A 15,971-nucleotide genomic window follows, 5' to 3' on the forward strand; every position below is an offset into this window, starting at 1 on the left:
TATATAAAACAACATAATAAAAACAAGTCTGATATACTTTGAGCTCTCCAGCTCTTATTTTTTAGTTGGTAGCGGAAGTCGTTTTGTTTATGCCGTGTGGTGAACACGGATAACTTGTGATTAAACTACAGAAACACGGAATATTCGCAGGGGGAGTTTTATCTTTGTATAATTAAACATTAATTTAAATCTTTAATGTTGTCTGGACGCCTCGGGCTAGCTTAGCCGTTAGCTTAGCCGTTAGCTTAGCCTGGACACCGGTCAGAAGAAGCAGCTTGACGCGGTGGAGTCCAACATGGAGGACATGTACATGAAACCAGGTGAGAGTTAGTTTGACTGTCCAGCTCCTGAATATCTTATATAATGAAGGTAATATTAATAATGGCGTATTTAAATAGCTTCTGTCATGTTTGGCTAACTGTTAGCACGATACTTCCGCTGCTGTGATCCTTGGAATGGGAGTTATGGGGCGGCACTGACAGAACTGCGTTCAAAAATCTGTCAAGTCAATTTTCCACAAAGTCTCAAGGCAATAATTTCTCACTTTGTAAACATGAACAAAGCTTTTATGAATTAATAGTTTGTTGGGTTTAGTTCGGCTCACACGTTATTCACCAAACATCGTTGTTTTAGGTAAAAACTGAAGGTTTGTTAGAGGTTGTGCTGTTGTTTTGTTCGTCGTGATTTACTCAGCGATTCAGTATTTTAACAGCTGTGTGTGTGTAATGTGGCGGTGTAGACAAACTGTGAGGTCACGGTGTTACACTGAGCTGAGCTGAAACACTTCCTGTGATCTAAATACAACATTTAGTGGAACAACGTGTCCATTTTCTAAATGTGTCAAGTCATGTTCCGACTGAAGAGACAGGTACAAAATCAATGGAGTCCGGTCGGACCCTGTCGATGTTTAAATGACGGGAGTCGGAGCCGGTTTCAGGTGACTCAGGTACTGACAGGTGATGACAGGTGATGCTACACATCTGCTGCTCTGTGTGTCTGACCTGTGAGGCTAACAGCTAGCTCCAGAGTCAGGAATCAAACATCTGTTAAAAGTTAATGTTCCCTGAAGCCTCAAGGCGAGAATGACTCACTCTGTGAACTGTGATTAAAGCACACATGGATCAATATGGTGTTGGTTTTAGTTCAGCGTATTAATAATTAACCAAACTGTAATGATCCAGGTAAAACAGAAGGTTTATCACAAGTGCTCCTGTTGTTGTCTTCATCCAGATTCATTCAACTGAAATGTGTTTAGCATGTGCTATGGTGACGTTGATCCTCTGAAAGTGAACTCTGCTCCTTAATGTGTCAGGTCATGTTGTCTCAATCGGAAAGTTAGCTAAAAACTCAGTGGAGTTTGGTTGGACGTGCTCCACATCTCAGTGTCAGTCTGTGTACACACACTCTCACTTTAACGTCTCATTTTGTCTCCAGACTTTTTTTTCAGCAGCTGTGACAGTTTGCTGTACAAAAATAGCTTCAGATCATCCTGATGCACGAGGACCTGGTGGACATTGTTGAGCTGGTCCTTTAACAGTAAACCTGTCTCTGTGTCTGTGTTGCCTAGGTAACCAGGAGCGAGGTTGGAACGACCCCCCTCAGTTCTCTTATGGCCTTCAGATGGCCCGCGGACCACAGAGGAACCTCCTGAACAAGAGAGCAGCTCCAGGTCAGAAAATACCAGGGCTGCATCCCACGTCTCTTAAAACACGTCCACGCTTCCTTCACTTGTGTCTTTACCTTGAGTCATAACCATGGGGCAGACTGGTGGGCGGAGTCAAACAACCAGGGGCAGACTGGTGGGCGGAGTCAAACAACCAGGGGCAGACTGGTGGGCGGAGTCAAACAACCAGGGGGCAGACTGGTGGGCGGAGTCATACAGCTGCGGGGTGGTAATTCTAGTTTAACTTGACTGTTTATCAGAAAATAAATCCCATATCAAAGTTGCCAGTGATACACTCAGTTTAATCTGTCCTCAGCGTTCAGTCAGTCCAATATGGGGGCGTGAGGACACTATCTATTTCAGGAAGCAGGCTCAACAAACTGTGAGCCTAATTCCGATCTCCGAGTTGACTAAGCCTGAGCTGATTCCAGAACAGCTGATCACAGTCAGTTCAGTCAACTCTGGGTATGTTCAGCCTGAGAGAGGCGCGTTCATGGCGAGCACTGAAAGACATCAGTAGAGTGCAGATAACGTGATATTCAGTGGCCGAAAGCAGAAAGCCGATTGTTTCATCCCAGCTGAGTCGGAGATTTTAACGACCGCAAAATGGGAAAAAAAAAAAACAAAAAACCTAACACTGACAAACCTGCAGTTCTTTGGAATTCCTCTTTTTTAAGATTAGATAAGATCCGGGGCTTTTGTTACGTTTAATGGCAAAACAGCGTAATGTTGAGGGAGAGAGGGAACGATGTGCAGCGAGAGGCTGCAGCCTGGGTTTGAACCCACGGCTGCTGTATCAGCGTCTGATCACGGGGCGTCCGCTCCATCCACTGAGCCACCGATGCTCCGTGGTAATTACTTTAATAATGGATTGTGATTTATGTCCAGGGAAAACCACAACAAGGGTCCAAAGTCTTTTCAGAGCCAGAGACACTTTTCTTACGGGCCGACAAACCGCTGTCTCTCTGATGTGTTCAGTGTCTCTGATGTTATAAAGAAAAGAATCAAAGGACAATGCATAAAATGTGCTGTGATGATAATGTAAATCCAGGATGTGTAATATGTGATATATGTGGGTGGAACAGATTGTTAGATAAATGACAGAGTGTGAGGTCAAACAGTATCTTTCATATAGACACTTCTCCAGGGAGACATCCAAACAGGCTCTAATCACCTTCTCCTTACACAACAGCCTCTGAATACACTGGGCCTCAACCTCCACCACTTCATTCACTAAAGGACACGCCATGTTTCTACTTCCTGCTACACGCTCAGCCTCAGGCTGACATGAAGCAAACCTGTGACTCAGCAGGTTAGCTTCACAGAGTGTGTTGCCATAGTAACTGACTCAGGGTTTGTTACACTGAACTGGTTTGTGAAACGGAAAACAGAGTTTCATCTAAGGCTGAACAAACTCAGAGTTTCACTGATCCTGCTCTCTGACATAGAGTGTGCCACGGCTGATGTCAGAATCCAGAAGTTTGGCATCGCATTGGTTCCTGGAAGAGAAAGTGAATGTGATTTTTGCATTGCGTTTTGGATTATGTCAGAAAATAAGCTCTGTGGCTAACACAAGTTTATGATACTTACAGGTTTTGTTCAGCGAGATAATCTTCACATATGAACACCTTTCATACCGCATTTGAAGCTTAAATGCGATCGCCAGAAGTAGAAAGCTAACGTTAGGCTTTAACGGACTACATGACTACTCCACGTCGCATGACTCTTGACGTCACCGCCACTAAGCTTTCAACTGATTTCGGCCGCTTTATTTTAAAAACATTGTATAATGGGGAAATCAGACTGTTGAAGCTAAATAAGAAGCTGTAATGGCGGACTGCCAGCACTCTCGCCTGTTCGGGGGTGATGACGTTTAATGTCCCCGACAGGGATTGTAGTTGTATTGAGCAACTTGTTAGCAACCGCCTTTTTTACGACACGTAGAAGCTTCAAAATTCACAAGTAGGGTATTTACTGACGTGTTTTATGTCGTAGAACAAAACCTGAAACTTGCTTAAGCTTTTGTTAACCACAGATCTTATTTGAGGCGTTGTTTCCGTGGGTGCTCTGACATGTTCTCCCCGTGTCAGCGTGGGTTTCCTCCAGGTGCTCCGACATGTTCTCCCTGTGTCAGCGTGGGTTTCCTCCAGGTGCTCTGTCATGTTCTCCCCGTGTCAGCGTGGGTTTCCTCCAGGTGCTCCCACATGTTCTCCCCGTGTCAGCGTGGGTTTCCTCCAGGTGCTCCGACATGTTCTCCCTGTGTCAGCGTGGGTTTCCTCCAGGTGCTCTGACATGTTCTCCCTGTGTCAGCGTGGGTTTCCTCCAGGTGCTCTGACATGTTCTCCCCGTGTCAGCGTGGGTTTCCTCCAGGTGCTCTGTCATGTTCTCCCCGTGTCAGCGTGGGTTTCCTCCAGGTGCTCTGACATGTTCTCCCCGTGTCAGCGTGGGTTTCCTCCAGGTGCTCCGACATGTTCTCCCCGTGTCAGCGTGGGTTTCCTCCAGGTGATCCGACATGTTCTCCCTGTGTCAGCGCGGCGTTACTCAAGGTGCTCGGACATGTTATCGCCGTGTCAGCGTGGGGTTACTCCAGGTGCTCTGACATGTTCTCCCCGTGTCAGCGTGGGTTTCCTCCAGGTGCTCTGACATGTTCTCCCTGTGTCAGCGTGGGTGTCCTCCAGGTGCTCCGACATGTTCTCCCTGTGTCAGCGTGGGTTTCCTCCAGGTGCTCTGACATGTTCTCCCCGTGTCAGCGTGGGTTTCCTCCAGGTGCTCTGACATGTTCTCCCTGTGTCAGCGTGGGTTTCCTCCAGGTGCTCTGACATGTTCTCACTGTGTCAGCGTGGGTTTCCTCCAGGTGCTCTGACATGTTCTCCCCGTGTCAGCGTGGGTTTCCTCCAGGTGCTCCGACATGTTCTCCCTGTGTCAGCGTGCAGGTTAATGTTGACTCACTGTGTCAGCCTGGGTTTCTCCAGGTGCTCTGACATGTTCTCCTGTGTCAGCGTGGGTTTCTGTCTCCCTGTGTCAGCGTGCCTGTGATGTTCTCCTGTGTCAGCGTGGGTTTCCTCCAGGTGTGAACCCTGCCTCTCCTCCAGTGTCAGCGTGGGTTTAGGTGCTCCAGTGCCCGCGACCTTCAAGAGGATGAAGCGGTTCCAGAAGATGCTCCGGAAGTGCTCCCCGTGTCAGCGTGGGTTTCCTCCAGGTGCTCCGACATGTTCTCCCTGTGTCAGCGTGGGTTTCCTCCAGGTGCTCCAGCTTCCTCCCACAGTCCAAAGACATGCAGGTTAATTGGTGACTCTAAATTGTCCGTAGGTGTGAATGTGAGTGTGAATGGTTGTCTGTCTCTATGTGTCAGCCCTGCGATAGTCTGGTGACCTGTCCAGGGTGAACCCTGCCTCTCACCCAGTGTCAGCTGGGATAGGCTCCAGCCCCTCCGCGACCCTCAAGAGGATGAAGCGGTTAGAAGATGAACCGGAAGTGCTAAAAGTGCTAACGGAGTTCCGGGTTTACTGGCACACTCTATAGGGCCCAGGTGAGCTCCTCCTCCTACAGCTGGGAACTCTTTAAACACCAAAGTCAAAGAAGGTTGAAGTTAGTGTTTTTTGTTTTCGCACCAGGCTGTAAACATGTTTATTTCTACATGTGAATATGGAGCTCTGTGGGGACTGACTCACTGTTGGAGCCAGCCTCTAGTGGACATTAGAGGAACTGCAGGTTTAGATTCATTCTTTGGACCCGGAGGATGATGTAAGCACTGCAGATATTGTGAAGTGAGGGCAGCAAATAATTCACCTTCTTCATAGACTAAATTCCTTTTCCATCAGTCCCATCATCCTCTGCTGGTTCACACTGACAGAAACCAGCTCAATAGCTTTGTTAAAAGCTGCTCTGACATCACACAGCAGTGACACAACGGGATCAAATCCTCCACAGAGCCACAACTCTTTAAGCTTCTTCTGGACAACATGTTCATTTAGGTGAATTTTCTCTGTCACCATCAGGGCCTCGTCATGTTTACCTGCTTTATTCCCTCTGCAATCTGTCTTTGAAATTCTCTGAAAATTTTTATTGTTCTTTTATTGAGACTCAGTCTTTTAACTTTTTATTATTTATGTATAGATTATTTTATTCGCACAGAGCAGCTGCACTACAGACTGACGATGGCCGAGCCGACTACTTCCTGTTTAGCACTTGGGTAACTTGAGTGGGGATAAAATGATTAAATCTTGTGGCTCGAAATCAGGATCAAATCCTGGCAGTGAGGCAAATCACTTCTTGAGTGTTGTGATGTTCAAAATCAATAAGTCACTGATTGACAGGCGTCTTGTCCTCTGATTGTCCTCTACAAATATTAGCTTCAAAGCCCGGCGCACTTCCTGGTGGCCTGGTCACACAGAGCTCCGCCCACACTGCTGTCACTCTACCTTTATCATTCTCACACACCTGCTCTCTGATTGGTCCTCAGGTACAGGCTCCCCAACCATGACCCCTCCCTCCTCCAGTCCTCTGGCACCACCCCCGAGTGGTGTGGCCCCGCCCCCTCTACACCCAGGTAAGGAGACGAAGAAGAATGTGTTGTCACAACGCCAAGCCTGATTGACAGCAGACTCCTCCTCTCTTCCCGACAGCTCGTCCTCCTCTGGGCTGTGTGGTCACGCCTCCTCCCCCTATGGGACCAATGAGAAGTCAGAGAGAGGCCGACAGCAGCCAATCAGAGAGCGAGCCTGATGTAGAGGGCGTGGTGTTGGTGTTGACCCGAGCGCTGGCTGCCTGCAGACACACGGTTAAAGTAAGACACACACACACACACACACACACACACCTTCACCCTGAGTCTCTGCAGTACCACAGTGAACCACCAGGTGTCTCTGTACCTGCTCTGTTCATGCAACATGTGTTTAACTCTGATGGACTGTGTGACCTTTGACCTCTGTGTGCAGGACCAGGTGTGTAACGATGTGGCAAAGAGGCTCCGCCTCCTGGAGGACAGCTGGAGGTCAGGTAGACTCAGCCAGCCTGTGAGGAGACGTATGCACACCCTGTCTCTGGGTAATCTGTCTCATTATACACCTGTCTGTCTGTCTGTCTGTCTTAGTACTCACCTGTCTGTCTGTCTCTCTGTCTTAGTACTCACCTGTCTGTCTGTCTGTCTGTCTTAGTACTCATCTGTCTGTCTGTCTGTCTTAGTACTCACCTGTCTGTCTGTCTGTCTGTCTGTCTTAGTACTCACCTGTCTGTCTGTCTGTCTGTCTGTCTGTCTTAGTACTCACCTGTCTGTCTGTCTGTCTGTCTGTCTGTCTTAGTACTCATCTGTCTGTCTGTCTGTCTTACTACTCACCTGTCTGTCTGTCTGTCTGTCTGTCTGTCTGTCTCAGTACTCACCTGTCTGTCTGTCTGTCTGTCTCAGTACTCACCTGTCTGTCTGTCTGTCTGTCTCAGTACTCACCTGTCTGTCTGTCTGTCTCAGTACTCACCTGTCTGTCTGTCTGTCTGTCTGACTTAGTACTCACCTGTCTGTCTGTCTGTCTGTCTGTCTGTCTGTCTCAGTACTCACCTGTCTGTCTGTCTGTCTGTCTGTCTGACTTAGTACTCACCTGTCTGTCTGTCTGTCTGTCTGTCTCAGTACTCACCTGTCTGTCTGTCTGTCTGTCTGTCAGTCTTAGTACTCACCTGTCTGTCTGTCTGCCTGTCTGTCTCTCAGAGCTACAGTCGGGTCACTGGGACTCAGCTGATGAGATCCATCGCTCTCTGATGGTCGATCATGTGACTGAAGTCAGTCAGTGGATGGTCGGAGTAAAAAGACTTATCGCTGAGACCCGGAAACTGAGTCCAGAACTCTTAGAACCACTTCAGAAAGGACCAGTCCAGGACCCTGCAGAACCAGTCCAGGATCCAGTAGTACCAGTCCAGGACCCTGCAGAACCAGTCCAGGATCCAGTAGTACCAGTCCAGGATCCAGTAGTACCAGTCCAGGACCCTGCAGAACCAGTCCAGGACCCTGCAGAACCAGTCCAGGATCCAGTAGTACCAGTCCAGGACCCTGCAGAACCAGTCCAGGATCCAGTAGTACCAGTCCAGGATCCAGTAGTACCAGTCCAGGACCCTGCAGAACCAGTCCAGGATCCAGTAGTACCAGTCCAGGACCCTGCAGAACCAGCCCAGGACTGTTAATCCTGCAGAAATCAGCAGGTTTCTTTCTACATTCAGCAAACTTTGACTCTTTAAACCAAAACCAGGACCTGGTGATAATCCTCACATTCATCCTCACACCTCAGCAGAGGGTCAAAGGTCAGACCTACAGGAAGAAGTAGGGGGTCAGTGGTTTCCTGAAAGACACCATGTGGATACGGCTCTGGCCTAGACTGTATTTTATGTCTGGACTCTGGACTGTGTAGACCAGGTGGTGTCATCTCCAGCAGGATGAGGGAGAATTAAAAACCCTCTCGAGACTCTGGTTTCTAGACTCTGGGTCCTGTACTGTAGATTGTGGACTCTGAACCCTGGACTGTATACTCATGACTCTTGACTTTGGACTCTGAACTCAGGACTCTAATTTCTGGACCCCATACTCGAGACTCTCGACTCTCGACTCTCGACTCTCGACTCTGTACTTGAGACTCGGGACTCTGGACTCTGACCTAGACCCCATACTCAAGACCATGGACTCCAGACCCTATATTTGAGACTCTGGACTCTGGCTGACCCTTCAATCACCTTGAACACCCATTTATTCTCTCAGCAGACTTGTTGTAATCCCCCCAGATCAGTCCTAGTAACCTGGCATGACCCCCGTATGTCTGTCCTCTTTCTGGACTCTCCACCTGTCAGTGATCTGAAGTCATGTGACATATCAGCCAATCACAGCAGAGCTCTATGCATCAGCAGCAAACCTCAGTTTAAAGGCTGCGACTGTGACGACGTGGATCCTGACCTTTACTCTCTGTTATCATGACGGATCTGACACGAATAAATCTGTTTTCCTTTCTTTCTACAGAACGACTCTGTGTTTTATTGTTTATGTTCTAGGAACCAGGATCATCAGGATCCAGACCCCGACCCTGTAAACCTGATCCACGTTCCTCCTGTCCTCAGTATCAGAGATCTTCAAACCAGAGGTGCCGCAGGAAACCACACAAGTACAACTCAGACCAAACACAGAACATCTCTGCAGCCCAAACCCTTTCAGTCCAGCACCTCTGGAACCAGCAGTAAGCCTTCAGACATGGTACCAGACCCTGGGTGTGTTCAGACAGTCCTCTTAAATGTGGGCGGGGTTGTTGTCACTCACTGCTCCGTCCAGCACTCGCTGTATTTCCTCATCAGCGGTGACACAGATGGAAGTCTGCACCTGGTTTATCGTCCACAGAACGAGGCTGCACGCCCACATTTTCACAACAAAATAGAACTCAGCCCTGAGCAGAGTGAGCGTCCTCTACTGACCAATCAGACTGCAGGGTTTCTAGCTCCACCTTTTAGTACCAGATCTGTGTGCTAGGTACCCCAACAGAGGGGGGACCAAACATGGGGACGCTAAGGAACGCTTCTGTTGGCACCATCCACAACTTTTCATGCCTCAAGGCTTCATCAGTTTAAACACAACAACTGTTGTTTGTGTTGACATCTGTGCAGAGCAGCAGCGCCCCCTGGTGGACGCACCAGCTGCTTCCCTACAGTAATAGAAGAAGACGGAGAAAGAGGAAAGTTTTTAACTGCTAGTGAAACACCGAAAATGGAGATGAATTATAACAGATTTGTTTTTGTTAATCAATCAATCATTAGCCAAATTTAGTGACTTATTTATTCACGTATGTGAAGTTATTAAAGTATAGTTAGTTTATCAAATACATTTCTTCAGTCAAGAATGTTTAGTTAGATAGTTAGTAAAGTACGTTTAATTAGTCAGTTGTTTGTTAAAAACACTCTAATGAGTGTTGATTGAGGCACAACAGGCGTGGGTGTAAAATATACTTTAAAATGATTCTTCATTAAAACTGTGTTTGGTTAATTTAAAAATTAACAAAGGTTTTTTTACACAGCCTCTCTTCAAGGTGGAATATGAATAAAAATAATAAAACTGAGCAGAGTTAAAATGACAGACCTAAAATAAATATCTGTAACACAATAAAAACGTTATTATACAACAGTTCGTCCCGACCGAGTAATCTGATTGGACGAGAGGCATTCCGTCCATGAGTGCTGATATAGAGTATAACATCACTGGGACATGTGACAGTAAAATCACTCCGCTCACAGGTGTTATAAATATAAATAATTAACCAGCTGTCACACTCGCTACACTGACACAAACTGACACTACAGCGTTACACCAAGAAGATGGATATTTTCCCCAAAATTACATCTGAATTAAATTCTGAGAGGTCGTCAGGAGAGGACGAGGAAAAGGAAAGCCAGGACTCTTGTGTGCAGACCTCCAGGTGTGTTTGAGTCCAACATCCAGGTTTGAACTGGACGAAGTTACACAGCTGCAGATCAATGTAAACACAAAGTAGCTTGTGAGTTCCTGGCGTGTGTGCTGCGTTGCCTGGCAACAGACCGGGGAACTGTTTTTTTTCTGCTGAGCAACATAACATACTTAAATAATTTATGTCATCACCTTTTGTTAACATTTCCTCACTCAGCACTGCTGTTTAAGCTGTTGTTGACCTGTTGTATAAAAGCAACATCACACTGGAGGGAGTGACGCTGGACTGTATATCGTCACGGCTGTGATTGTCTTCTATGACTGAATTACAGCTGTGACGATATACAGTCCAACGTCACTCCCTCTTGTGAGATATTGCTCAAATTAAAAACAGAAATGATAAAGTAGGTCACTTTTTGTAGACAGACTTAACACGTCCATCAAGATGTAAAAAGTGATTAAAATAATAAAAGCATTATACTCTATATTAATTCCACAGACAATAACATATTAATATGAGTGCTTCAAAATGAGGTAAGAACATAACAGTTGTTAAAAACACACACAGGAGTTAATAATAGAGCATTAATGTTTATTATCTGTATATACAGTGGTGGAAAAAAGTTTTCGGACACCCCATGCATTTGTGAAATATTGCATTAAGAATCACTCTTAGGTCTTCAAGTGCAATTTCTTTTAGTACAGTCACAGCCAAAACACTAAATAAATCCTAAAAAAGCCATTAAAAACTTAAAATTGATTGGTTCCATAAAAATACATAAGAAATTTTGAGTATTGGGTCATTTTGGTACCAGTGATGAAGGTCGTTCTTTTTATTAAAAGACACAATTTTTGTTGCCAAGCTTCGTGTCTACATAAAGCCAGCACATTTGAAAGTTCTTCAGATACAAAAATGGCTAAAACAAGGAACCTAACGCAGGAAACACGCCTGAAGATAAAGATTCTCAGCCAGGAAGGGTACAGCTGCCGCCAGATAGCCAGGAAGTGCAGATGCAGTCCTTCAGCAGTTGGATACACTCTGCAGAAATACAGACGAACCAACAGCTTGGAAGACAAACCAAGATCTGGGCGTCCAAGGGTTTCTTCAGCAAGAAATGACCGCATCCTGATCCGCATGTGCAGGCAAAACCACCAAATGACATCACAGGAGCTTCAGCAGCAGTGGTCAAACCAAACTGGTGTCCAGTGTTCCACCCACACTGTACGTGGTCGACTTTTAGATCATGGCTTAAGGTCCTACAAGGCTATCAAGAAGCCCCTGATCAATGAGAGACAGAGGTTAGCCCGGCGTCGTTGGGCCCAGGCACACAAGAACTGGACAGCCAGGAACTGGAAGAAGATTTTGTGGTCAGATGAGTCCAGTTTCCAGCTTTATCTTCCTCCTACTAATGTGAGGGTCCGCAGAAGGCCAGGCGAAGCATTATCTCCAGCATGTACAGTACCTACTGTCAAGCATGGTGGAGGCAGTATCATGGTTTGGGGATGCATGAGTGCTGCTGGTGTTGGTCATCTCACTGTCTGTGATGGCACATTGAACTCTACCAAGTATTGTACCATTCTCCAAACCCACATGCTCCCTTCTGCGCGTGCACTGTTCCGTCGAGGTAAAAACTGGATGTTTCAACAAGATAATGCCCCTTGCCACACATCCAAGGCCAGTAGAACTTGGCTGCAGGAGCACAGTATCCAGGTCTTAGAGTGGCCAGCTCAATCCCCGGACATGAGCCCCATTGAAAATCTGTGGTGGATTATCAAAAGGTCTGTTTCAAAGCATAAACCAAAGAATTTAGAAGAATTAAAAGCAGTAATTCAAGAAGAATGGGACAAGATTACCCCTCAACAGTGTGAAAGGCTCGTGGGGAACATGCCAGCCAGGATTAGAGCTCTACTACGTGCCAATGGCAGGACTACTAAATATTAATTTGATGATGTGATGGTTTATTTATTTTGTGTTCAGTTTTGAACACATTCTCTGTTATTTGTTGACTCTGATACCGACAGTGTTGAGAACTGACATATTGAAACTGTCAAGAATTTAGTTTTGTTAGTTTTTCTTGTAAACAATAAACAAAAAAATGTAATTTATATTTGTTTGTATCTGTCTAATGCAGCCACACCTTTTGAAACACAAAAAAGATTTTTCCACAAATATTTCATGATAATATTTGAGATTGTGTTAAATTTTAAGTGTGTCCGAAAACTTTTTTCCACCACTGTACATAATTCATTACACGTAAAAATCAAATGTCAGACTCAGTAAATCACCTTTTAAAGCTACTCTTACCTTTCTCACATTTCACACAGCACATCCACAACTCCACCTCCCTCCAGAGGCCTACTCCTCCCTCCTCCATTACATCCTCATGACGTCTATGATAGACGTAGGCGTTGGCATGGTAACGTTAGACACACGGAGGAGGAGAGTGAGTGTAACGGTAGTTTTAGAATAAGGTTACAGTGCTAACGTTAGATAGTAGCGTTAACGTTACTAGTAAGTGGAAACGCACAAGGAAGATAACGTTAATGTTTCAGAGGCTACGCTACAGTAGGCTAACGTTAGCCATTAGCAACTGATGCTGTGTTGTCATATAACGTTATAGCCTATGTTACATTAGAGGCAAACTAAACATACCTGCGACCATCTCGTCCCTTTTTAGCTGAGGATGCACTCGGACCACAGTTCATGCAATCTCAAGCACCAACACTTGCTGAAGACGAAGCAATTATTTTACTGGACGAACGCGTGTGTGTGTGCGCGAGCCGGCCGTGACATATTTTCACTTTACTGACATTAGCTTACAAACATTACAAATTAAACATCGTGCTGTTTCTTTCATTCTTTCTCTGTGCTGCGTGTGTATGTGTGTACCCGTGTGCCTCCGTGCCGTCAGCCAAAACTATGCTCCATGTATTTTGCCATTAAGCATGTTTCTAAATACAGTGTGCATTGTCTTACATTGATATTTACTGCACAGTGCATTTACAGTGCTCTCATTTTGCATCTCCTCTGATATAGTGTTTACGATTTCTTATACCTCTACACATAACACATCCCCAGGTATGGACTAGTTTGAGTAATTAAAAGTTAGGAGTCTTTCTGTGGGACGATCTTCTTTAGTTAGTCATGTATGTGTAGTTAGTGTGTCCAATGACACACTTGTCCACACTTTATAAAACATTCATTTTTCCCAATAAAACAAGTGGAAGTCATTTTCCATCGTTCAGACAGTCGACCAATCAGGTTTGATTTTGTCCAGTTTAAACCTTTGACCTGTGGGTAGTTACTGTGATGTGTACAGAGGGACTGATATTCAGATTCACACAATTACAACACAAATATAATAAAAACTAGAAAAGCACTCTGAGAGCGCAGACCTCCACCCAGCAGCTCGGATTTCCCGCCATTTTATCATTTTATCCACTTAGCTTCAACCGATCACCACCAAAATTTTATCTGTTCCTTTTCCCATTATCAAAATTTCATCAAAATCCGTTCAGAACTTTTTGTCTGCTTCCGTCTTTCTTACAGTGCAGACGCTCCGCTGCTTGCTTACATTCTTTTGTGGATATAATTGTTTTTTCCTGCTAAAAGCTACAGAAGGTAGATCCTGGATACTTATAAAGCATTGGACCTTAATTTGTGAGAGATACAGAGGACTACTGCTATATTTTCACCACTTTTTCACAACTTTAGTACTGTGTGAGCAGGGCTGAGGCACAGTGCAAGCCTGAGCGGAGCTGACTTGTGTAGCAACCTGTAGCAACTTAGCTTGGTTTGCTAAGCTAATGGCTACATCCAGCCCTCCTGATGAAAACCAGCAACTTGTTAAGAAAGACAGGATCATTGCCAACCTCAAGGAAGACATCCGAAGGCTGTCAGTGGAACTCAAGTCCCAATCTGAGCTGCTGACAAACACCCTGGACGTGGCTCACGAGCAGTCTCTACAGATCGCCTCGTTAAAAGCTGCTCTTCAGCACACAGTAGCCTGGGATCCTACCTCCTCTCCTCCGCAGCCCAGCGGTTCAATGCCCCGTCGTAAGCCGCAATGGTCGGAGGTAGCGTTACGGAGCAAAAAAAAAGGACCTCACTCGGCGTCGGTCTCTCATCCCACCTCAGCCTGTCCAACAGATTTGAGCCTCTGTCATGGCGGGTCGAAGCGCCGGACTCCAATGAGCTCAAGGATGATGCAGCCCGTCCCACGTCTCCCCAGTCCGGGAGTCATCCTCTGCCGGCAGCTCCCCTCCCGGCTGACAGCTGGCAGCCTCCCCGCACAGACAGCTCTGTGTCCCCTCTCACACACACCACGGAAACAGAGCGGCAACAGAGGAAACAGAGTCGCTTAACTCATAAAGGTGAGACTATGAAACTGAGCAATAACAAAGTTAACGGGTCACAAGCCAGAGCCAGACCGAGAGCCAGGCCGAGAGCCAGAGAGCATTCTGCCAAAACAAAGCTAAGAGGATAGACACTATTCTGATTGGGGATTTTATATCGAGGCAGGTGGAAATAGTCAGGACTGAAAATCTAACTGTGAATAACACATCAGTCAGAGAGGTGGCAGCTATGCTACCAGGCATTATGTCTACACGGCCACATATTAAGAAGATTGGTATTCATGCTGGCTCATTTGACATCCTCACGAATAAATCTGGGTCTGAGACCCTAAAGAAAGACTTTTTGTTTTTATTGGAAACACTTAAAAAACTTCACTCAGGAGTGTCTTTCATCTCTGGACCTGTCCCAACACTCGGCAGAGGTCCTTCAGCAGACTCCCTGGCTTAAGCACATGGCTGTCATCAGCCTGCCTCGAGCAACAGGTTGGATTTATTGGCAATTTTAATATTTTTTGGAACATAAAAAGCCGCTTCATGTCAGACGGGATTCACTCAAACAACCTTGGCTGCAGACATCTTGGCTGCAACATACGTCACACCATCGAGTCATCTTATCAGAACATATATGCACTGATAAGCAGGAAGGTCAGCACACAGGGAGCAGACAGACAGACAGTTACTGCTCCAAAAACAACAACCGCCTCCCATGATGATGACGTCACGGTCTGTGACTCTGTCCTCCACATTACAAGAAACCTGCAGAGATTGTCTCTGTCCCAGCAAGAATGTCAAGAAAAGAAGAGATAGAACAGTCACCGTGCCGCTTTCCCCCTTATGCCGGCAATGTCACTCAGCCGGCGGCATGGCGAAAACAACTGCAGAAAATCAAGGACAGTCAACCCATCAAATCTGATATGTATCTCATGTCAAACACAGTCTGTCTCTAAACTTATGCCAGATAACGTTTCACAACTAGCACTTCTAAATATCAGGTCTCTGGCTGGCAAATCCTTCTTAATCAATGATTTTATTAACAAGCACAAACTTGATTTTATGTTTCTAACTGAAACTTGGCTAGGTCAGGAAAATAGTGCAGCAGTTTTAATTGAGACAACCCCTCCAAACTTTAGTTTCTTTAGTGAAGCAAGAATGCATAAGAGAGGAGGCGGAGTTGCCACTCTGTTCAAGGACAGCTTCCAGTGTAAGCAAATGTTTTATAGTTAATTTGACTCCTTTGAGTATGTTGCCACTCAGTTAAAATCCTCCTGTCGAGCAATTTCAGTGACCACCTACAGACCCCCCAAATATGATGCAAGGTTTTTTGATGAGTTTGCCAAATTGCTGTCTATTGTGTGCATGGATGAAAGCTGAAGTGTTTGGGGCACCATTATCTGCTCAGATTCAACCAAATGCTTCAAAACTCATTGGACGATGCTTCACAGTGCAGATGGACAATGACCTGAAGCATACTGCAAAAGCAACCAAAGACATTTTTCATGCAAAGAAGTGGAATGTTCTGCAATGGCCAAGTCA

The 15,971-nt window shown here is 45.8% G+C and overlaps 1 protein-coding gene across 7 annotated transcripts in view; it reads left to right on the top strand.

Moving 5' to 3' along the window:
• sra1 (steroid receptor RNA activator 1) overlaps positions 1 to 8,656 on the top strand; it is a 25,129-nt gene extending 16,473 nt beyond the window's left edge. The window contains exons 1-7 of one of the 7 annotated variants that reach the window (XM_049592674.1): positions 3,389 to 3,857; positions 4,386 to 4,561; positions 4,863 to 4,943; positions 6,126 to 6,212; positions 6,289 to 6,449; positions 6,601 to 6,709; positions 7,362 to 8,656. In XM_049592674.1, the coding sequence (XP_049448631.1) occupies positions 4,528 to 4,561; positions 4,863 to 4,943; positions 6,126 to 6,212; positions 6,289 to 6,449; positions 6,601 to 6,709; positions 7,362 to 7,831 (942 nt within the window). In that variant the 5' untranslated portion in view covers positions 3,389 to 3,857; positions 4,386 to 4,527 and the 3' untranslated portion in view covers positions 7,832 to 8,656. Of the gene's footprint in view, positions 1 to 56; positions 321 to 1,567; positions 1,670 to 3,388; positions 3,858 to 3,960; positions 4,122 to 4,297; positions 4,562 to 4,862; positions 4,944 to 6,125; positions 6,213 to 6,288; positions 6,450 to 6,600; positions 6,710 to 7,361 lie in introns of those variants that run through there. The other 6 variants (XM_049592671.1, XM_049592672.1, XM_049592676.1 and 3 more) reach the window with 6 other exon arrangements.
• The last annotated feature ends 7,315 nt before the right edge of the window (positions 8,657 to 15,971 follow it).

Source organism: Epinephelus fuscoguttatus, linkage group LG12, assembly GCF_011397635.1.
Source record: "Epinephelus fuscoguttatus linkage group LG12, E.fuscoguttatus.final_Chr_v1".
NCBI lineage: Eukaryota > Metazoa > Chordata > Actinopteri > Perciformes > Serranidae > Epinephelus > Epinephelus fuscoguttatus.